Source organism: Delphinapterus leucas, chromosome 2 (genome assembly GCF_059928025.1).
Source record: "Delphinapterus leucas isolate spDelLeu-1000000601 "Yukka" chromosome 2, BTC_Dleu_Yukka2, whole genome shotgun sequence".
NCBI lineage: Eukaryota > Metazoa > Chordata > Mammalia > Artiodactyla > Monodontidae > Delphinapterus > Delphinapterus leucas.
This window is the reverse complement of record NC_143130.1, coordinates 54,472,819-54,495,923: the sequence shown is the minus strand read 5'-3', so window position 1 is coordinate 54,495,923 and position 23,105 is coordinate 54,472,819. Positions and strand designations below refer to the sequence as shown.

Sequence of the window (23,105 nt, the reverse complement as noted above, 5' to 3'; positions counted from 1 at the left end):
TTGTTAATGAAAAACTAAAAATTTAGAAAAGCATCAAAGCAAAAACCAGCATTCTCTAATAACTACTGTCAACACTGATGATAGGCTTCTTTCAGCTTTCCTTCTATACATTTTAAAAAATTACTCATAATTGTAATCATAGTCTAATTACTTAATTTTTCCTCTATATTTGGGCACTGAAAATGCCTCCATTTTAAAAATTATATATAATAAAGGGTAAAATTTTCATACAGAAAATAATTCCTGTACTTAAGACTGCTTCCTTGGAATAAATTAATAGAAGTAGATATATTGGCAAAAAAATCTCCCATTTCTCAGGATCTAACATACTACTAAACTTCTTTCCACAACTGCTTTAATAAACTTCTACCATCAATGTTCCTGTTTCATCACATTTGGGATTACCATTTGTAAAATCTTTCATTTTTGAAAAGCTAAAAATAATTTCTCACCATTCTGCTATGGATTTTTCTAATCACTTATCTCTTTCATTTATTTTCTTGTGTTTCATCAAGAGGATTTTACCTACTGTACCAAGAGAAGACCTGAGACACTTATCAGGTGTCTCATCTCAGGTTCCTCCAGGGATGTGTTTTATGGAATTAACTTCTAGAGCTTCAGCTGACTGCCCTCCAGGTCAGTTTGCATAAACACTGAATCTGAAGATAAATAAACACACTAGCTAATATAGGGTCTCTTAATGTTACTCTCTTGAAATGTCCAGTGTAGTATTAGAATTTTCAGAAAGATTCAAAATGGGAAAATGAATATAATAATAGTGGGTTTCTTAAAATTCACACTCTTATAGTAGTGACTCTTCCCCATAATTCCAACAGCACACTAACCTGGTCAGAAAGATTACCAGGATTTGGACAGAGGTACTATTATATGCATCACATTTGTGTTTAGAAACACTAATATTTTTGGACATTATAAAACCCTAAGTGTTCATCATTTTGAAGCAGGATACTTGAAAGTAAAGCAGCAAAATATCACTTATCTGCACAGGCCAACATTTTGTATCTACAAGGTCTAATATGTCTACTAGTCACGTGTGGCTACTGAGCACTTGAAACGTGGCTAGTGTGACTGCAGAACTGAATTTTTTGTTTACTTTAAATGTAAATACAGGCACGTATTTTATTGCACTTCACTTTATTGCACTTCAGAGATACTGACTGCAATTTTTACAAATTGAAGGTTTGTGGCAACCCCTCCTAGATCAAGTCCATCAGTGCCATTTTCCAACAGCATTTGCTCACTTTCTGTCTCTGTATCACATTAGGATAATTCTCAAAATATTTCAAATTTTTTCATCATTATTATACTTGTTATGGTGATCAGTGATCTTAGATGTGACTATTTTAATTATTTAGGGTTGCCATGAATCACGCCCATAATAAGACAGCAAACTTAATCAATACATGCTGTTATGTGTTCTGACTGCTCCACCAACCAGCCGTTCCCCAGTCTCTCTCCCTCTCCTCAGGCCTCCCTGTCCCCTGGGACACAACAATATTGAAATCAGGCCTTTAACTGTTCAAATGAAGAGTCACATGTCTCTCACTTTAAATCAAAAGCTAGAAATGATTACACTTAGTGAGGAAGGCATGTTGAAAACTGAGATAGGCCAAAAGCTAGGCTTCTTGTGCAAAACAGGTAGACAAGTTGTGAATGCAAAGGAAATGTTCTCGAAGGAAATTAAAAGTGTTAATCCAGTGAACACAGGAATAATAAGAAAGCAGAGCAGCCTTTTTGCTGATATGGAGAAAGTCTGAGTGGGCTGAATAGAAGATCAAACCAGCCACGACATTCCCTAATTTAGCCAAAGTCTAATTCAAAGCAAGGCCCTAACTCTCTTCAATGATGTGAAAGCTGAGAGAGGTGAGGAAACGTCCAAAGAACAGTCTGAAGCTAGCAGAGGTTGATTCATGAGGTTCCAAGAAAGAAGCCAACTCCATAACATCAAAATGCAAGGTGAAGCAGCAAGTGCTGATGTAGAAGCTGCAACAAATTATCCAGAAGATAATTAATGAAGGTGGCTACACTAAACAACATGTTTCAGTATGGATGAAACAGCGTTATATTGGAAGAAGATGCTACCTAGGACTTTCATAGCTAGAGAAGAGAAGTCAAAGCACGGCTTCAAAGTTTCAATGTTAGGAGCTAATGTAGCTGGTGACTTTAAGTTGAAGCCAGTGTACATTTACCATTCCAAAAACCCTAGTGCCCTTAAGAATTCTACCAAATCTACTCTGCCTGTGCTCTATAAATGGAAAAACAAAGCCTGGATGACAGCACATCTGTGTACAACACGGTTTACTGAATATATAAAGTTCGACGTCGAGATCCACTGCTCAGAAATAAAGACTCCTTTCAAACTATTACTGCTCATTGACAATGCACCTAGTCATCCAAGAGCTCTGATAGAGATATACAATGAGATTAATGTTGTTTTCATGCCTAACACAATATCCATTCTGCAGTCCATGGATCAAGGAGTAATTTCGACTATGAAGTTTTATTATTGAAGAAATACATTTCCTAAGGCTACAGCTGCCATAATTAGTGATTCCTCTGATGGATTTGGGCAAAGTAAATTGAAAACTTTTTGGAAAGGATTCACCATTCCAGATGCCATTAAGAACATACATAATTCATGGGAAGGGGACAAAATATCAATATTAACAAGAGTTTGGAAGAAGTTGACTCCAACCCTCATGGATGCCTCTGAGGGGTTCAAGACTTCAGTGCAGGAAGTAACTGCAGATTACTTAGCAAGAGAACTAGAATTAGAAGTGGAGCCTGAAGATATGACTGAATTGCTGCAATCTCATGATAAAATTCTAACAGGTGAGGAGCTGCTTCTCAGGGATGAGCAAAGAAAGTGATTTCTTGAGATGGAATTTACTCTCAGTGAAGATGCTGTGGAGGTTGTTGAAATCACAATAAAGGATTTAGAATACTACATAAACTTAGTTGATAAAGTAGCAGTACGGTTTAACAGAATTGACTCCAATCTTGAAAACAGTTCTGCTGTGAATAAAATGCTATCAAACACACTGCATGCTACAGAGAAATCATTCGTGAAAGGAAGAGTTAATCAATGGTGGCAAACTTCATTTTTGTCGTATTTTAAGAAATTGCCACTCCAGCCTTCAGCAACCACCACCCTGGTCACTCAGTAGCCATTAACATGAGGGAAGATCCTCCACCAGCAAAAAGATTATGACTCACTGAAGGCTCAGATGATGGTTAGCAATTTTTTAGCAATAAAGTATTTTTTAACTAAGATATGTACATTGTTTCTTTAGACACTGGGAAACCAAAAAATTCATGTGACTCCCTCTGTTGCAATATTCGCTTTATTGTGGTGGTCTGGAACCAACCCTCAGTACCTCTGAGGTATGCCTGCTGCCACACGTGCTATAGACAGCACAGGTTTCGATTAAACTAAAGAGAGCCTCACTTTTTTTTTTCCTTTTGGAATATAGACAGTATTAGCAATTCAAGTCAAACTTGCTCATTTCCTCAATGAAACTGGATTTCTCCCAAGCAGCAGCAAGCGTACCTCACATACCTGCTCCACAACCAGGCTTCCCTCTGTGGTCACATGGCTGTCACCACAGCACAGAGACAGGCAACCTCTTAGCTCTGAGTTTTGAAAGCTCTGTGTGATCACTCATTGGTGGTTTCATGGTGCAGGTGTACACATTTAATTATAAGATCTGCTCCTTTAATGTACTTGAGATTAAAATTTTCTGGTAGGGTAAATGGCTGATATTAAACATCTATATCCTTTCTTCTTTTCAATTGCTTTGGCTATCTTTCCCCACTCATTCAGTAAATGACAACTCTTTTTTTTCTTCCTGATCCTCAGCCCCCAAACCTGTTATTCTTAATTTCTTTCCCTCTCACCTCATAGCCCATCTATCAGCACATACTGTTGACTCCATTTTCAAAATATATCCAGAATCCGACCACTTCTCAACACATTCACTGCTATCATGTAGCCCAAGCCACGAACATCTCTCACCTGAGCTATTCCAAAGCGTCCGGACAGGTTTTCCTACTTCTCCTCTGCTCCTCCACAATCTATCTTCCTCAGAGCAGCCAGAGTGAGCCCTTAAGGTAAGTTCATATTGTTGCTCAGTTGAGAAGTATTCAATGGCACCCTCATTCTCACTCAGAACAAAGTCCAAAGTCTTTTCCATGCCTTCTAGGAGCTACAGAACATGTCAGCTGACTCTCTTTAGCCCTGTTTGCCCCCCCTCTCCCATTATTCTGCTCCAGCCACTGTCTTCCTGGCTTTTTCTTGAAAGTGCTAAGCATGTTCCCAGCCTAGAGTTTTTACTTTAACACTTTTCCTTTAACACTTTTCTCCCAGATACACACATGGTTCGGTCTTCGTTTCTTTCAGGCCTCAGCTAACATGTCACATTAGAGGCCTTCCCTGAATACCTAATTTAAAACAGAAGCCTGTACCTCTTTATTCCTTCTCTGCTTCCTTTTTCTTCATGACTTGATATCATATATTTACTGTCAACTACTGAAATGTAAGTGCCACGACAGCAGGGACTTTATTTTGTTACTGTATTCCCAGCCCTCAGAACAGTGCCTGGCACATAGCAGTGCTCAATAAATACGTGTGGGGTGCAAGGAAATGAGGCTGCAGTCCTGACCAGGCAGCAGTGCCTGAGGTCTTGGGCCCTTTCACTAAGCTCCCAATACTACACCCAGTGAGCTTTCTACAACACACAGCTGTTTCTCCCACTCCTCTCTGTCAAATGGCTCACCACTGTCCCCCAAATAAATGACCAGATATGCTCCAATCATACTGAATTTTTTTCAGTTCCTAAAACCAAACATGCTCCCTTTCTTCTTCAGCCCTTTACTCAGTGTCTTCTGTGTTTGAAGGAACCCCACACCTCCACCCTTCCAGCACCCCATGCAGCCTCACCTTTCAAGACCTTGATGCAAACCATGCCTTCTCTAGTAAGTCTTCCATGCCACTCCCACCACCTTTGCCCCAACAAATGGGGTGGTCTTTTATACACAGCGCTTAGCTCACTCTGCTGGGACTGCGTTGTTTTCTTACAGGTCATACAGAATCATGATTAAGACAATGGGTTTGAATCCTGGCTCTACAATTTATGAAGTGAATGACTGTGAGCAAATTACTTACCATCCTGTGGCTCAGTTTTCTCAGTGGAAAAATTACTACTTACCCTCACAGAATAGTTGTGAGGAATTAGGCTGACACTAAATGCTCAACAAATGTTGGCTACAAATCCATCCACCCACTAAACTATGAAGTGCCAGAAGGCGAGCACAATGATTACGTCCGTATCTCAGGGCCTGGCCAGAGAGCCTGGCATACGTTACGTGCTCAATAAATATTTGCTGAATAAATATAAGAATAAGTGACCAACTGGCCACCTCATCCTCATCTAACTATTTATATGAATTCTATCTCAGAGGTGGGGGAGGGGAGAGAGAGGGAAAGAGGAAGGTGAACCCTTGTTTCTTGTGCATTTCTTTGCTCACTTTCCCATATTTGAATCTTTGACTGCATTTCACCTTAATGTCCATCACAAAATAAACGTATTAACAGGAGGGGATCAATCTAACTGGAAGTTTATAAGCTCTTAAAGAAACTGTGGTTTAAGGAAAAGAGCAGGTATGATGAATTCAGGGACTTTTCTAATCCCACCTGGCCCATTTTCAATCAATACTTTTTAATAAAAAGAAAAGGATCAGGGGCTTCCCTGGTGGCGCAGTGGTTGAGAGTCTGCCTGCTAATGCAGGGAACACAGGTTCGAGCCATGGTCTGGGAAGATCCCATATGCCGTGGAGCAACTGGGCCTGTGAGCCACAACTACTGAGCCTGCGCGTCTGGAGGCTGTGCTCCGCAACAAGAGAGGCCGTGATAGGAGAGGCCCGCGCATCGCGATGAAGAGTGGCCCCCGCTTGCCACAACTAGAGAAAGTCCTCGCACACAAATGAAGACCCAATACAGCAAAATAAATTAATTAATAAACTCCTACCCCAACATCTTCCTTAAAAAAAAAAGAAAAAAAGAAAAGGATCAGCCTTGTCTCTGTAAGGCTGGGGAACAATTATTTTAGATAACTGGTGTTTGTTTCCTCTTTCTCTCATTGAGAACAGTACAGATACAGGTTCTGTCCTCATGAAGCCTCAGACTAACAAGAATAGAATTAAATAGAATACTACAAAAATAATTTATTATGCTTGTGATAGGAACTACAATAAAAAGGTACAGAGCCCGATAGTATCACATGATAGAAGGATCTGACCAAGTTCGGATGGTAAGGGAAGGCTTCCCTGAGAAAGTGTAGGGAGAGGTGAGGGAGAGGCAGGCAGGAGCCAGGCGAAGGTGGCAGCAGTGCAGGGAGCAGAGGGACCCCAGCAGGTCCTGGGCACACGCCTCTGAGCTCAGTGAGTCTGAAAGAACGCAGATGGGCTGCGGCTCAAAGACAAGCTGGAAAGATATCGCAGAGCAGCAGACGCTGCAGGGCCGTGTAGGTCACATTAAGGACTCAATATTGTCCCAAGAGAAGTGGGAAACCACCGACGGATTTTAAAAGGAAATATTTTAATTGTCATTTTTAACAGATCACTCCATTTAGAGACTGGTTGGAAGGCGGCAGGACTGGAAGCAAGGACGAAAGAGACATCATAACTGTCCTGGTGAGGAACAAGGTTTCCTTGCCCAAAGGTGGGGCAGTGCCTCCAATGAAAGGAAGTGAAAAGATCTGACAACTATTTAGAAGGATGGTTTCTAGATTTCTGGCACAGCAGTCATAGGCTGTAGTGCCATCTACTGCAAAAGAACACGGTCAAAGCAGCAGCTCATGCTGCGCTGTGTTGTGAGCCACAACTGTGGAGAAGCTGAACAGGCAGCTGGGTACACTGGTCTAGAAATCAGAAGCCAGGCCTAGACTAAATACAGAGCAAGTCTAAGCATCACATGTGGCCAACGGGAGCAAGGAGGAGGAGGTCTCCTCTCCTATTTGTGTTTCCAAATTGATACATAATGTGCTATTAAAAACTACTCCCTGAATCTCTTATTATACTAGGGTAAAAGGAGGAAGTAAAAGGTGCTATACAAGAATAAGTGAGGGGCTTCTGCAAAATATGTAATTTTGTTGTTTTAAAATTTTATATGGAACTGTAAAGTGCTAAGAATAGCCAAGATATCCTTAAAGAACAAGGAGAGGAGATTTGCTCCCCCAGATATTAAAACTTATTAGAGAATAATAATAATTTACAACAATATTATACTGACCCAGGGATATAACAACAGACAATAGAACTAACGGAACCATGTGTATATAAAAACTTTACACCTGAGTTGGCAAGACATAACAATGAGGAAAGAAAGGATGATTTAGGCTACCTTTATGTATGCAATTGTACCTGACCACCTCATGTTATACACCAAAACCAATTCTGTATAGATTAAAGACCTAAATGCCATGAAACATTTTAGAAAAAAATATAGGCAAATAATGACCCTGTGGTATGATGTACAAGACACAAAAAGCACAAACCATAAGCCAAAAGAAAAATACAGTTTACCTACTTAAAATGCAAACTTCTGCTCCCAAAAAACAAGCAAAACAACAATGTGGAAAAGCTACAAGCTGGGAGAAGACTGTTGCAACATATAACTAACAGCAGAGAATACATAAACAACTCCTACAAGTCATAAGAAAAAGACAAGCAAGCAGCCCAGTCTTGCAATGCTTTGTTACTCATATGTCATTTTCGGGAAAAACGGAGGCAAGCAAATCACACAGAGGAAGAGCAAACCACTTAGTGATACACTCCTGGCAAAGGCAGGGGACTGGGCACCCTCCCACCTGGTTAAGGGCAGAGCCATTAACAACCTTCTTTGGAGGACAATTTGTCAATATCCATCAAAACAACAACAACAACAACAAAACCTAACAACCCTTTGATGTGGCAATTGTACTTCTTGGAATTATCCAAGAGATAAATTCACATATGTAAAAAGATTAGTCAAGGACATTCTCTGTAATACTGTTTCTAGAAGCAGAAAAATGAAAAATTAGAATGTCCAACAATGGGGAATAAGTTTAAATAAATTACATCTATACAATGGAATCAATGACAAGGAACTATCACTTAGAGAAACTGTTTTGTAAAAAAAATCAAGATGCAGAACAGACGATTAACAAAAGAGAAGCAGGCTAGAAGATGGAGGGTGGAAAATATGCACACTTATATGCACAGACTATCTCTGAAGGGACACAAAAGAATCCAGTAAGAGTGACTGCCTCTGGGAAGGAGAGGAGGGGCCAGTGCTGAAGAGCAAACATCTTCCCCTCACTGAACAGTCCGTATCACCTTTCGTTTTGTTTTTAACCATGTATATATATGTATGTGTTACCTTCTTAATAAAATGTCCTACTGAGAAAATTTCATCCACTCAAAAAATAAAAAAGAATGGTTTAAACAAACGATAGTATATCCATACTAATAAATACTATATCTAGCAGTTGAACAGAGTAAACCTATATGTATTAATACTGAATAGGTACAAGGTTCCTTTTTGGGGTAATGAAAATGTTTTAAAATTGGCTGTGGTAATGGATGCCCAACTCTATGAATACACTAAAAGCCACTGAATTGTACACTTTAAAAGGGTGAATTGTAACGTATGTGAATTCTATCTCAATAAAAGCTGTTAAAAATATCTATACACACATACATACACAAAAAGAGAGAGGGGGATGGTGAAGAAATAGGATTCAGCAAACTGGGACCAGAGGCCGAATCCGGCACACCACTGGTTTTTATAAATATAGTTTTATCAGCACATGGCCACACTCATTCATCCACATATTGTCTATGGCTGCTTTCATGCTACAAAGGCAGAGTTGAGTAGTTAGCAACAGAGACAGGAGGGCTCGCAAAGCCCCAAATCTTTACCATCTGGCCTTTTACAGAAGAAGTTTGCCAACCCAATATTAAAAAAGTCTTAAGTTATATACAGCTGAGCAAAAAATAACAATTGCAGAATACTACAGTCAGTATGATATCATTTATGTTCTAAAAACCACACACAACACAATAAGACATATTTTCTATAAGTACATTTAGGAAATGATCTAGAAAGATAAGGACCAAACCAAACTCATACCCATGAGTTACGTCTGGGCAGGGGTAGGCAGATAAGGATTGGGAGTTGGCCAAAGGGGACTTTGGCTTTATTTGTAATTTATTTGAAAATGTATTTTATTTGTTTTAAGGAGACAAGTTCATATATTACCTGAGTCATTGAACTTTCTTTCTTAATTAATATTTAAAATATTTTAAAAGCAAGGCTGGCAGAAACAGAAAAGTAACAGGACTAGGTAGAATTTTAAAATGTGAGTTCTGATCTTGGTCTTAATATTACTAAGCACTGCCAGAATTTTAAGTATTCTGATCCTACACCCACTTCTTAGTTTTTTCACCTCTTTCTCCTGGCATTCCTCTTACATTTCTCCTTCGTTGCCTTCAGAGCTGAGGTTTTCAAGTTTCAAGGTGAAATGAGATATGAGCAAGGGTGGCAGGGAGGGATGGAGGATGGCTACAAAGGAGGCACAGGCTAGCAAATGGTGATGTCCTGTCAACAGTCAACTATTTCGGGGATATAATTCTTATTTCAGGGCCACTCGGATGTGTGATGATTCCTAGTCTCAGGTATAGCAGGACTTTGCAGTAAGTCCACGCTCATAGCCTTTGTATTCCTATCTTCACATAATTCACAAGACCCTAATGAGAGCTGTGTGACTTCTAACATTTTCTGTACTTCAAATTAGTTTGCAAGTAAGTTTGACTAGTCTTATAACAAAGTACACCATAGAAATGGAACTAAATGACTGTTAATAAGCAATCCAGGCCCTAGAATGGTACATAATGGATCCTGAGTCCCAACCAAGCTGTTTTACACCATAATTTACAAAAATAATATGGGTACAAATGACAAAATACACTTGTTCATCTTTAGGAAAATAAATTAAGTGAAAATATAATGGGAGAAAAAAGTAAACTACTTTAAGACAATTAGTTACTATTAATTACAGGAATGGACAGTTTTTCAAGCAAAAACATTAAATGTGAAATGTAGTTTCCAACTGCATATGTTTACACAAAATTAGACCTCAGCTAACCAATCTTGTAGGATACCTAGAAACTATGTACAATTCTAGAAAAGGCAAGTGCTCTAAAACAGTAATAAAAGCAACTAAAATTTTTTTATGAAGAGGTAAATTCAAAAGGTAGGGTATCCTGAAGGCCATGGTATTATCAGGGGGCCTGTGTTAGCTCAGTTAGCTTGAGCAAGTCTCAAAAGGGGAGCTTGAGCAACTCTCAGTTGTTGGGACCACAGCCACTTCTGCTTCTGAAACAAAGCAACTTGACAACCTGAAGAAGGGCTGCTTTTGGTTGAAATAATCTGGGGAAATCTGGCTGTATAGAAACTAGAGTTACAAGGGGAAAAAAGCACATTCAACAAACTGATTTTTTAGACAATCTGGTTTTAAACAAGACTCAGCACAATTTTAACACATCTTCACAAAGGAGAGAATAAGAAGTCGAGTATTAGCAAAAAGAAGCATTAGAAATTATATACACAAGCACTCATATATTTTAAACTAAATAGAATTTCATTTTAAGTTTCTCCTTGGGAAAAAAGGGTTTGCTTCTAATAAACTCACCTCCATGTTCTAGAAATACTCGAACACATCTTTCCTTTCCTCTTGCTGCAGAGAAATGAAGCAGGGTCCAGCCATTAGCATCCCGGCCATTTGGAGAATAGCCTTGTTCTAACATCTTTCGTACCGTGTGAACATCCCCGGCAGCCACTGCAGCTTGAATCTGCAACTCTTCCTGGAGTTCAGGGTTCCTTCGACAATGGTGGTGTAACATCCTAGCTGAGTCCACTTTTTACAAAGGATTCATTAGGTCACAGGGATCAGCCTTGAAGGGTAGGTAGAATACATAAAATTTAGAATACTTGACACCTGACAGTGTGTTCATTAAATAGCACAGAAGTTTCCATTGCTAAATCATGTAAACTTTAGTGATGACAGTTCATACTACTATAACAAATTAACATGTATCAGTTTTGACCAAAACTTTCAGTTATTTCCCTAAGATTATAAAAGATTTCAAAAAGAAAGTGAGGCATAAAGCCCTAAAATGCCAAAACAGGAAATTTCTTCTGCAGCCTTTTGTAAACTCAAAGCAAACACCAATGAACACAACATTTACTTTAGGTAAAATGGAAAGTGATGCTAGGCAGCTGAAGATGGTGACAACAGAGGAAGCAAATGAGTACTTGTCTTAGAAGTTCGCATTTACCTGATGCACACGGAAAATTTAAGTTATAAACCATTCAAGGATTCTATCACAGATCAGTGAGTACATATCGAGTATCAAATAGACTAGGACTAAAGACCTCCAGCTATGAGAAGTAGTCTAAGATTTTAAAAAAGCAAAAACCTTTAGGCTGGTCCCCTAAAGTATTTCAACAATATTTTATTTTTAGCCCCAAAGAGTGGAAAGTTGGGGGGAAGGGGAAGTGGGCGGGGTTTAAGTAAATCAGAGGAAAATGTGTAGATTATATTTACTTTCCTTTTGTTTCTGTCTCTTTCTATGCTCCCCACTTTATGTCCTCTGAGGCACGATTTACTACTACTCTTTTTCTGCCACATTTCTTTTGCACTTTTCTAATTTCCATTTTCCAGAAGTTTTATTCTACAAATACTCAAAGTAGCAAGATCATACAAAATATTTAAAAACTAAAGGAATCTAAACAATCTGTTGATTAACCACATGAAAAAGGTAAAAGCAGTATATAGAATTCCAACACTCTCTAATAGGTCACAAAAGAGGTGTGTACTCAAACTCAACGTAAAATGAGATCTCCTTCATGCAAACAGGGAAGTCCAAACTGAACTGGTGAAAAGCTACATCTTATATGTGTGTATACAAAAACTTTTTTAGTGCATTTTTAAGCTTCTAAATACATACAGAAACTTAAACTACATAATTCTAGGAAGCCATTCCATCTGGGCTAACTTTAAGGTATAGATTAAACTCACCTCCTAATTAGTAGCTTCCATTTCTAAAAATAAAAAATTATGTGAAAGTCCTTTAAAGACATTCTGGTCTCATATGTAGGTTAGACATCTTGGGATAATCTCATTACCAATAATAGTTTACCTCGTAAAACTTCTCCTTATAGACTGTACAAAGGTCAACTTAAGCCTAACTTAGGTCATAACTTAGGTCATATTATCACAGCTTAATAGTATAATCACATATCCTACCTTGTTTCATACATAGAAAATGGTTATTACAAAACTCCTAAGTATCACTACTAAGTAATGTAATTTAAAAATATCAGGCTATCTCCTCAAGGAAAATTGGGAAATTAGAAAGTTCCTGACAATTTGTTTTCTTAATAAACGTGATTTCCCCCATCTCTTCACTTACTTTTTCAACTGACACTAAAATTAAGTCTCTTGTCTTAGAAATTTTAAAACCAAGAATCCTTTTGGAATAGGTTTTTGCTTATTTTTAGCATTATAAGGAAAGATGAAGACCATTAGAAGGAGTTAATAGAAACTACTACCATATACTCAAAACAATCATCTTTAACAGATTTTTCTTTTTTAATTGGGATGATCATCTTGGCACTTAAGGCATACTATGCAAGGAAAAAGATTCAAACAATATCAAAACAAACCTGGATTTTCTTTTAGCAAGTGCTGTGTTTAGTATGAATTAGGTGATCTGAAGGAGAAATAAAAGCTAAATGGATTTTCCCCCAGAACAGCACAGATGACCTATGACCCTCAGTCACTTACCTTACGGGAAGAATGCCCCTTTTCCTGATACGTGGATTGCCTAATAACCATTGTGCACATACAGCATCGTGAGTAGGGGGCTCAGAGTGTGTCCAGATTCCAGTGTCAATGAGCTCTTTCTTAACCTAAAAACGAATGAAATAACAATCATGGGAAATTTTCTAAAAAAATAAAGAAACATAGCTGCCTGAGTAGTCTACCTTTTGATGAGCTTATATTTTAGCACTTTACAACAAACTTACAGAGCAAAGAAAGAACTTAAATCAATGCTTAGAAAAAATGATCTCAAATCTACATTAACCCGCAAGGTGGTACAGGATATGACTTATTTTCAGGAATTTTTTTTTTCTAAAAAGGCAGGGTTTTTTTTAATGAATAAGGAAAATAATAAATCACACACTTGGAATTTGGATGCAAACACAAATTCTTCTTTTTGCTCTATTCAAAATATATTTTCAGTACTGAATTACTTTTTAATTGACATCGCAAATTTCTTACTCTTTCTAAACAATTAAAATGAGAATATATCTGCATTCAATACAATAGGTGGCCAGGGTCAAAATGAAATCTATGACAACTAAAAGGAGATTTTCTTTAAACGCTGGTTCTTCATACATGCAAAAGGCATCACGTTAATAATTTTGAAACTTTTTTATTCCTTTATGCATACACCAAACTAGGTAAAAGATTAACAGTCTTGCCAGCTTCTCCATATGGATTCTGAAAAAATTCTCTACAACTAAAAGAATAGGGATCTTTCTCCATGTCAAATAAATCCTAGATCTGTGAATTCCGTTAAGGTTAAGAACACAGGCAAAGTGACTTTCATGCATTACACCAGAATCCCTCTAGGAATTACTCACTGGGAGAACTGCCACCCCATCCCAGTGGGGTGGATGTGCTAATAAGCCCTCCATCACTTAAACAAGGAATGGTCAAGCTGCCTGGCAACCTGATGAGCTATGGAGAAAAGTGACAGTCATAGGTGGTGGTGGCTACAGACCAGAATTTTCAACCAATCCAAATTAGTATGGTCTACTTTGAACCTTTCCTCTTTTCACACCTTATTTTTCCTTGTCAAATTTCTTCAAGGAAGGCCAAAGACTTTGCAAACATGCACTTGGAAATAAATAATATTTGGTTTAAAACTCTGCTTAACACTTCTAACTGAATTAGGCATGATCAGAACAACTCCTACATGGCAAGCTGTAAAAAATGCACAGTTATCCTTACAGAAATGGCTGATTCTAAGACTGCGCAAGAAATATAGATGAGCCTAGAGCATCTCACAGTGCCAAAAAGCAAGGAAGTGCTCCAAGAAAAATGCAATGATGGGGGTATGTCAAAGGGACACAGGAGCCAACCAAAAGAGCTCTCAATAGCCAAGATGGAACAATTCGAACAAGAAGATAGTCAAAGTACTATTAGAGTCTAACCCAAAGTACAGAATAAATATCAATAAGTCTGTATTGATATAAATAATTAAATTTTAAAAGGGGGAGAAGAAACAAATCTCCTGTGCAAAATTCCAAATAATTTGTGTAAATTCTCTCCCCTCAAGGAGGTGGAGCACAACTCCTCTCTCCTTAAGTGTGACTTCCTTTCAAAGAGGATAGTATGGGGGAGGGGGGAAGAAACTTTACAGTGGGAAACCTGAAAAACACTGCCTCAGCCAGGTGATCATGGTCAAAATCAAGAGTGCCAAGTCATGTTGTCAGTATGATATGATGAGAATGGCAATTTACCTCTGTGCTCTTTCTCCCCCAAACCCATAGACCTAGCCTAATCATGAGGAAAATATCAGACTAATTCCAATTGAGGGGCATTCCACAAAATACCTGACCAGTACTCTTCAAAATGTCAAGGTCATCAAAAGCAAGGAAACAAAGAAGTCTGAGAAACAGTCATAGCCAAGAGGAGCCTAAAGAGACGACTAAATGGAATGTGATATCCTAGATGGGATCCTAGAACAGAAAAAAGATATTAGGTTAAAAACTAAAGTAATCTGAATACAGTATGGGTTTTAGTTAATAAGAATGTTCATTACTGGTTCATTAATTGTGGCAAACGTATCTATTAATATAAGATGTTAATTAGGGGAAGGTGAGTGTGCAGTATATGGGAATTCTGTATTACCTTCGCAATTTTTCCATAAATCTAGAACTGTACTAAAATAAAAAATGCAAACCAATGTCTCCAATGATGAGCCTGCAGCATTTCCACAAAGGAACATGTGATTACTTCACATGTGAGCTACACCTACAGTGCAAGAATGAACACCACTGAATGCCTTACTTCTAAGTGCATCCTCAGTACTCCCTGCCTCCCAAGAAAAGTGGAGATGACCCTCTACGGTCTTGAGTCTTTAAGAGTCCTTGTTCTTATTGTTGCTTTCCATATAGCCATCATCACTTCCATGAATGCAGTGGAGTGGTGGGGAGGACATGTGAGGTGGGGGTTGAGGAGAATATGAAATGGTATTAATTTATTAATAATATCAAGAAAGGTTTTGTTGAAAGTCAAAGTGACTCAACTATTTCTCTCTTATAAGGAAGATGCACAAACAATATAGTAACTTGTGATAATCCCACATGGTCTGCTTCAATTAGACAAATGAAAGTCTACTGAGTGCCTGACACATGCCTGGCATACTACTAGGCTTTGGCCACTGGTATTATCCCTGGGTAGAACTTTAATAGAGAGTTCTGCATACTTCAAATGAATCAAATACTCCTAGAATGGTTAAGATCCTTTTTCTCTTTTCTGACAATACCAAGCTCTATAAATAATAACCATAGGTTTAAACCAAAAAAGCGCTTCAGTCTTTATGGGAAAAAACACATAGACACACATAACATGCACACATGACCCCTGTCAACTGCATACCTTAAATTATGAAGGCCAATGACTTATTACCAAAATATCCTAATAGTTCAAAGCATCAGACAAGTTAATTTCATTCTGGTGTAATTTTATGAGAGTTTGTACTTACTAGAGTAGAACCATCCATGTATGTATAAGTACAGGGAAAAAAGACTATTGAACTTAGTAAATATAATATCCAGTGGTAAAGTTACCTATTAAAAACTACAAAGGAAGCCCAGAGATGAGAATGGAAAAATTCTATTCCCCCTCAAAAAGTGCAAGTTTGAAAGTCTGATAGCTCATGGTAGTGACCTATAAAATAAAAAAATATGGCAAAGGAGGCAATGTTCTAAATAAACATATGTACAATGTAAGTTGACTCAGAATGACTAAAACTCTGAGGGTGCAATCTTTAGAAATCCCATTCTAGGTTTCACAGTCAGAAAAAGAAAAAACAACATACTAACAAGGAAGACTTCAGAATTATGTATCAAAATGAGCTGCTTCCCAATGTATATCACTTTTAGATAAGATTTTACTGCCCAATGTTAATGGTGTGTTTAAATTTTACGAATTCATCTTTTCTACTCTACACTTTTCTTACAAAAGAAAACAATCTAGGCATCCGAGCTTTTATACTGTTGACCGTATTAGAAACTATAAATTTAGGAATTAAAATGTTGCCATCTAATTTCTATATAGATGCCAAGTGAACCTCATTAAGTTACAACCAAAGCCTTTTGCTTCATATAATTAAAAGAAATCTATATTCACAGAATAAAGAATAAAATAGCTATAAAACAAAATATATTTAAGATCTGTCTAAAATTATATAACTTCCACCAAATTTGCCCACATGTCCCCAGTTTCCTTTGACATAAATGATTAGTCATTAATGGCTTTTTACATATTATTTTCACTAAAAGGCCACACATTTTTTTGATTAAGTGACACATTAGAACTGTGCTTTCAGATTTCACACAAACTAGAAACAAGATAACAGCTTGCTACTCAAAAGAAGAAATAAGCATTTCTTTGCAGAGTAAACAGAGATACAGGCTGGAAAGGAAAGAAAATCAGCAACTCCAAGGATACTGGCCCTGAGCAGAGAAAAAAAAACAAAAAACAAAAAAACCAATAGTTCACAAGTCCTAAGAAGGAAGATGGATGCAGAAACACTACAATGCCCGAAGTGTGCAACATGGGTGAGATGGATGTTAATGAGGTCTACTCATATAACTAAGAGCCTGGAACCCAAAATGAAGTAGAAGTGTTATTTTAGTATCACTCAACAAAGTACCCTAGTGTTTAGGTTCCAAAACAAGTGAGGGTATCCCTTCAAATTACTGGGCCTCCAAATAACATAAGGAGTTATTATCATGCAAGACTTAATCTATAAGTCTCCTAAGTTCTAACAGAAAGACCAACAAATTTCATGAAACGTGGACAAGGCAATAGAGGAAATTTTGTAATTCACTTACCCAGACCCAATTCAAAGCATAAATCACAAGTATTATAAATGATGAAGTCTTGTCAATTTTATCTCATTAACCCATGTCTGGCATTACCACCTTAGCAACCTCATGTCGGTACCTAAGTTTGTAAGAAATGCGACAAGCATTCCACATAAGGCATGCCTTCTGTTGAGAATGAAATGAAACGCTAAGAGTCACGTATCAGATATGCTTATAGAAACTACCTGACTTTAGACTTTTTAGGGACAGTATGTACTTCTGTGTTATCAAATAAAGAGATATTGTACGTGTCATAATTGTGAATGGCACCACTTTAGGTATGAAGAAAATAAGTACTGGCCACAGCATACTCAAAATACAACACTTCAATTAAAATCAGTGATTCTTCCTATGTGATCATAAATCTTACTTGGTTACCAAAAAAATTGGGTGTTTAAAATTTTTTTTTCCTTTCAAAACCATGTGACTGACAACAGAATTAACACAAAGTTAACTACCAGATTGAAAAAGATAAACTACCTAACTGGCGATGTTGGTAACGAAGTACTAAATTAAATATTTTACATGACTGGCATAATCTAGACCAAATACTCTCAATCATGCTAATATTAAGAACAGATGCTGACAATTTATATATATTCTGTAAACTTAGAAAAATCATTAAAAGCTGAGAGGATCAACGAAACATTATTTAAGCAATGAGAATGAACTCACTGGAAACCAGAGGAAAGCAGTGTTCCTCTCTTTACCTTACATACTTGACTCAGCACAGGTGATAATATCCCTCAGAAATGAAAACATGCTAGAGTTCAATCTAAAGCAGAAATATATTTAACTGAGAAGGCCTGAATAAAAAATACATAATTCATTTTTACCTTAAAAACATATTTCAAGTATTTTAGCATTTTTTTAAAGTTCTAAAGGAATCATTAGGCATTTCTCTAGTGATTCACATATTTAAATAATGAAAGACGCATTCTACCTAGCTTTTACTGAAATGAAGTGGACCCTACATATACATACAAAGGGTGCCCTAAATGCTCACTGTGTAATAGTCATTGGTAGATACTGATTTTAAATCCCATTCAGTAGCATACACTCTCATTTTGGTGTCCAGTTCCAGGTTTCAAGAATATGCAAACCCTCAGAGCCCCTTAAAAGTCTCTTTAGCTGTACCTTGACAATTAGAAGAATCAGGAAAGACATTAATTTCCTTTTCTGGAAGGCAGAAAGTCCAGTAGAACAGAGTAAGTCAAAGATTTCCTAACAACTTCTGCTATTTTAAGTACTTCTTTGTACCTAAAATTCCCTAAACAATCTGAGATATTAAAATAACTCTGAGATTAACAAGTCACTTTATACTCCTGCTATTGGATGTTGGAGAAGCTATTCATTTGGCTAACTTCTGAATTAACTCTTACATAATTTCCCTGTTCACATCCCCTCTTTAGGACTTACATGAATGTCCTAAACCTACCTTTAGTGCATTTTCAGAGGCAGCAACGAAATACAGCAGCAGAAATGTGATCACATGAATTAGATGCTTAAATTTCAATTTAACAAATTCTCTGTAAAGGTTTTGAAATGAGAAATCTTATGAAGAGTGCCAAAATAAAACCCTAGATTCTAAACACACCAAAACATTCTTTTGTTTTAAAATTCCTGACTGTCAAATGATTAACAAGATATTCTGTAAAGTTGTATAAGTATTAGAAAATGAGGTATAACAAATACGATTTATCTTTTTATAAGAGTTTCAGAGCCCATCCACATCTGTCACACAGAAACACACAAAAGCCCAAAGAGTTAATTATACATAAGTGCTTCGGGAGGGAGTATTGCTTTCACACCATTCATACTACTAAGGTACACAGATTCACTTTTTACTAGAGAAAAAAAAGTCGCATTATTTTCTGAAACTCACAAATTTCAAGCTATTACTGTACCATCCTCTACCAAACCCCTGTCAGTTAGGTAACTCAAAAGATTTTCTGATGGAGGTAGAGGAAAGATGATAGGAAAGAACAGGGGAAAACAGAAAATTGTGGTTTAACGGAAAAGCAGAGTCATTCAGAACTAACAAGCCATTAACAAGGAACTGAGGAATCCTATGAGAGTAAGAGGAGCAGGGGGAGCTACAAAAAGGTCTCAAAGTCTCTGAGCTGGGTAAATGGTACAGTGCACCAAAAGATAAAGCAAAACACAGAAACACACTGTACAGAGAGAAAGGGGAAAAACATGTTCCTGGGAAAGAAAAGTTATTAAAATGTTAAGGATTGGGGCACGGACAGTGTTTTTGTTTTTGCTGGGAAACTGGGAGCCAGGAAAGCGTTGCATTCCCAGGTAACCATCCTGAAAATAAAGCACTGCTTAATGAGTAGGGGCCAGGAATAAACAGTGGGGGAGGGGAGGGCTGGCTTATTACCTTTATGGAGGATGCTGGTCAGAGGCTCTCTGCTGCTTCTCTGGTGGGTGGGCAGCCCCGTTCCTGCTCTTTCGCCTCCCCTAGCCAGCTCAAACCTGGAAATCAGAAACCTGTGAGTGGTGCAGTACCCCGGGGGCGAGGAGGAGGGGGCTCTGAGAAAGGGGGAGCAGAGGAAGAGACTGGTAAAAGGCAAGCAGGAAGAAGCAGTGATTCTCCTCCCTCCCAGGCCAGCCCCCTTCCCCTCAGGGGAGGTAACTGACTTTACCTGTCTCCTCAGCTGCTGCTTCTCTTCTTTCTTTCAGCCTCCTCCACACTCACCAACTTCTCCATTGAAGAAACAGCCCAGGCAGGGCCGGACACGGGTGTTCTTGATCCTCCTCGATGCCTCACGGCCCCAGCCCGGCTAGCATCCAGACTGCCGAGCAGACTGGAGGCGGCGGTCCTGGCCGCCGGGCAGCCTCGGGGCAGGGGTGCAGGGAGGAAGTCCCGGCTCGGGTGGGGGGGCAGTCCCCGTCTGAGGGCTCGGAGCAGGGGGCTGCCGCGCTCCGGGCCGGAGGCTCCCAGCTACGAGGGGACACGGGAGGTCTCGGGGCAGCAAGGTCCCAGGTCATTCAGGGTCCGAAGTGCCAGCCGCGGGGGATCCAGGCAGGGGGCTTTCGGGATGCACTTTGCACTGATCCACCCCCGCCCCCTCCCTCCAGCACTTTGGGGTCATTGGGATGGGACCAAGCCTTCAACAGCCAATCAGTGGCCGCACTGGAGCCTGAGCCCGGAGCCGTAAACTAGGTCCGGGGTGGGTGGGGGTGGGGGGTGCAGGCGACTTGGTTGGTTGGTTGCTTCCTTCCCTCCTCCTTACCCGGGCAGCACCCACCCTTTGCCTGCCGTAAAGCCGCCTGTGCATTCGCGACAGTAAGAGGAGGCGTGCCGATCGAGGTTAGGACTCGTCTCCGATTGGTCTCAGTCACTTCCCCCTCCCCGTGGCTTCCGCTGCTCCGCCCCTGGCGGATGGACTCGAAGCGGTTGCTAAGAAACACTGTAGGCCGAACAGGCCCTCTGCGCATGCGGAAGAGGAACGCCTTGTACTTTCCGTGAACTACGGTGTCTCGGAAGGGGCCGGGGTTCGCTCGAATGGCGGTGCAAAAGCAGAGTGGCTTGAGTCAGATCCCTGGCAGGTAAGTGGGCGCAGCCGCTAACCTCGGCGGCGGGGGAGGCGTGTGTGCGGCCGACTGAGAGGCTGTTCCAGGGCTTAGGATTGCAGAGGCGTCAGTCCCCAGGAAGCCAGGAGAGGGGCGCCTTGTCCCGCCGCTCTCCTCAGAGCTTTTTAGACGCGACTGCCGGGTCCTGGGTTCCTCTCTCGGTCCCTGAGGCTCCGCTAGCTCCCAGGCTGGGCGTGCCTCGCCTGGCGTGGCAAAGAGGACTCTGTGGGGTAACGGTAACGCTTCAAGGGCTTTTCTGCCAGAACAGCGACCCTCACGAATTCCTGTGAATGAAAGGGAAAAGAGTGGAAAGTATAGGAGATGGACGTGTTTATTAAGTGCATTTTTTCGTTTAGCCGGTATTTACCCTCCGGTCACTGTTCTAGCCGTTAGGGAGACAACGGTGAACAAGATAGGATAGATGCAATCATTTGCCCTCGTCACTTTAACAGAGAGACCGACAAACAAAATTATTTATCAGATAGGGATAGGTTATGTAAAGAAAAGCAGAATAATGGATCGAGATTGGCTAGGGCGCGATGGCTATTTTAGATAGGAAAGGCCTCTGAGGAAGTGACATTTGAGTATCGGTCTGAGTGAGGAAGAGCTAGCCATGCCAAGAACTGAGGGAAGAATTTTTCAGGCAGAGACATCAAAAGGGCAAAGCTTCTGACGCTGGAATAATCTTTGCTGTTGACAGGAACTGCAAGAAAGAAGGCCAGGTAGTCAAGCAGCGTAAGAGGGAGCATGGTTAGTAATGAAGTTGAGGGTGGGGGAGGGGGTGCGACAGGCTGCGGATCTTGCAAGACCTTGTAGCGGGTGGTCGGAAAGTTATCGTATCTGTTTATGTTTTGAAAAGATCACTGGCTGCTCAGTGGAAAAGACTGTAGCTGGGAGTGAGGTTAAGGCAAATGTGAAAGACTGTTGTAGTAGTCCAGGCAGTAGTTGACATTATCTTAAACTAAGCCACCCAGTACACCAGGCGTTTGACTATCACCGATGTCCTCAAAGAAAGGTATAAAGGAAGCATGCATTTCAACGTATCAGCTGTTTTTGTTTAATAAAATATATTAAGATGTTTTGTGGCAGATGGGGGTCACTGCAAACACTTTAAATTGATATCCTCGTATTTTATTGTACATTATCATTCATTTATCAAAAATACTAGTTTTGGTGCCTTCTACATGAGCTACTTATTGGCTTAGGTGGGCAAACTGGGTTCAGGCCTGCCCAGGGAAGCTCATAGTCAAGCGTAGGGGAACCAAACTAGAAAACAGTTATGGACAATTCAGTGAGAGAAATACTGTGTATAGGCTGAGGGAGCACTTGGCAGGGCCCTCTAATCCTGACTTGGATATGTGGAGGGCTCCCCAAGACTGGAGGTTTCCTAGTTGAAGGTTGAGAGTGGGAGGGAAATGGTTGAGTGTGATTTAGAAAGAATGGGCCAAGCAAAGCTTGGGAATCCTTAAAGTGCACAGAGTTTCTGAGGCCCTCAGAGAAAGCCTGGAGCTAAGTTTGTGGGGCACAGAGGTGAGAAGACCCTAAGAGCCAGATCTCAAAGGACATGCTAAGCCATGTTCAAGGATTTGGACTTTATCCGAATGAAAGTTGAGATGTTTTTCAGAAGGAAGTGGGTGTAGGGTGGGCGAAGAAACAGCCGCTTAGCACGGACTCTGTTGTGGTTGTCCAGGGTAGGAGTGGTGTACTGTAACAGTGGCAGTGAGGATAGAGAGAAGTGAGGTTAGGAAGGGTCCAGGAACATAGCCAGGTTTCTCACTTGGGTGACTGTGAGATACAGGTGCCGTACACTGAGATGGCAAGTTTGAGAGGCCATAGACTGAGTTGAGTTTGTATTGAAGGTGCTGTGGAAACTCCCAAGTACAGCTTTCCACTGGCATTTAGATACATGAGTGTGGAGCCCAGAAGAGAGCTAGACCTAACTGTGGATTCTGAGTTGTTAGCATGTAGATATTAATTGAAGACATTGAAAGTCCATGAAACATTTAAGGGACTACAGTCAACCCTCTGTATTCAAGGGTTCCACATTCAGCCAACCTCAGATCAAAAATATTTGTAAAAAGAAAAACATTCCAGAAAGTTCCAAAAACCAAAACTTGAACTTGCCACCAGCTTAGCAACTATTTACATACCATTTATGTTGTGTTAGGTATTGTAAGTAAGAGATGATTTAAAGTATAAGGGAGGATGTGTATAGGTTATATGCAAATACAATGCC

General features: G+C 39.7%; 2 protein-coding genes across 4 annotated transcripts in view; one reads left to right on the top strand and one right to left on the bottom strand.

Annotated features, from left to right (window-relative positions):
- ASB7 (ankyrin repeat and SOCS box containing 7) overlaps positions 1-20,566 on the bottom strand; it is a 52,904-nt gene extending 32,338 nt beyond the window's left edge. The window contains exons 1-4 of the mRNA XM_022598864.3: positions 19,939-20,566; positions 19,674-19,768; positions 12,909-13,033; positions 10,752-11,013 (exon numbers count right to left, since the gene is read on the bottom strand). Coding sequence (XP_022454572.1) covers positions 10,752-10,962 — 211 coding nt within the window. The 5' untranslated portion in view covers positions 10,963-11,013; positions 12,909-13,033; positions 19,674-19,768; positions 19,939-20,566. The remainder of the gene's footprint in view (positions 1-10,751; positions 11,014-12,908; positions 13,034-19,673; positions 19,769-19,938) is intronic.
- Positions 20,567-20,728: 162 nt separating this feature from the next.
- The window catches only part of LINS1 (lines homolog 1), a 29,450-nt gene continuing 27,073 nt past the window's right edge, over positions 20,729-23,105 (top strand). For 2 of the 3 annotated variants that reach the window (XM_022598862.2, XM_022598861.2), the window contains exon 1: positions 20,729-20,845. The gene's annotated coding sequence lies outside the window, so the exon portion shown is untranslated. Of the gene's footprint in view, positions 20,846-20,879; positions 21,885-23,105 lie in introns of those variants that run through there. The other variant, XM_089906893.1, reaches the window with a different exon arrangement.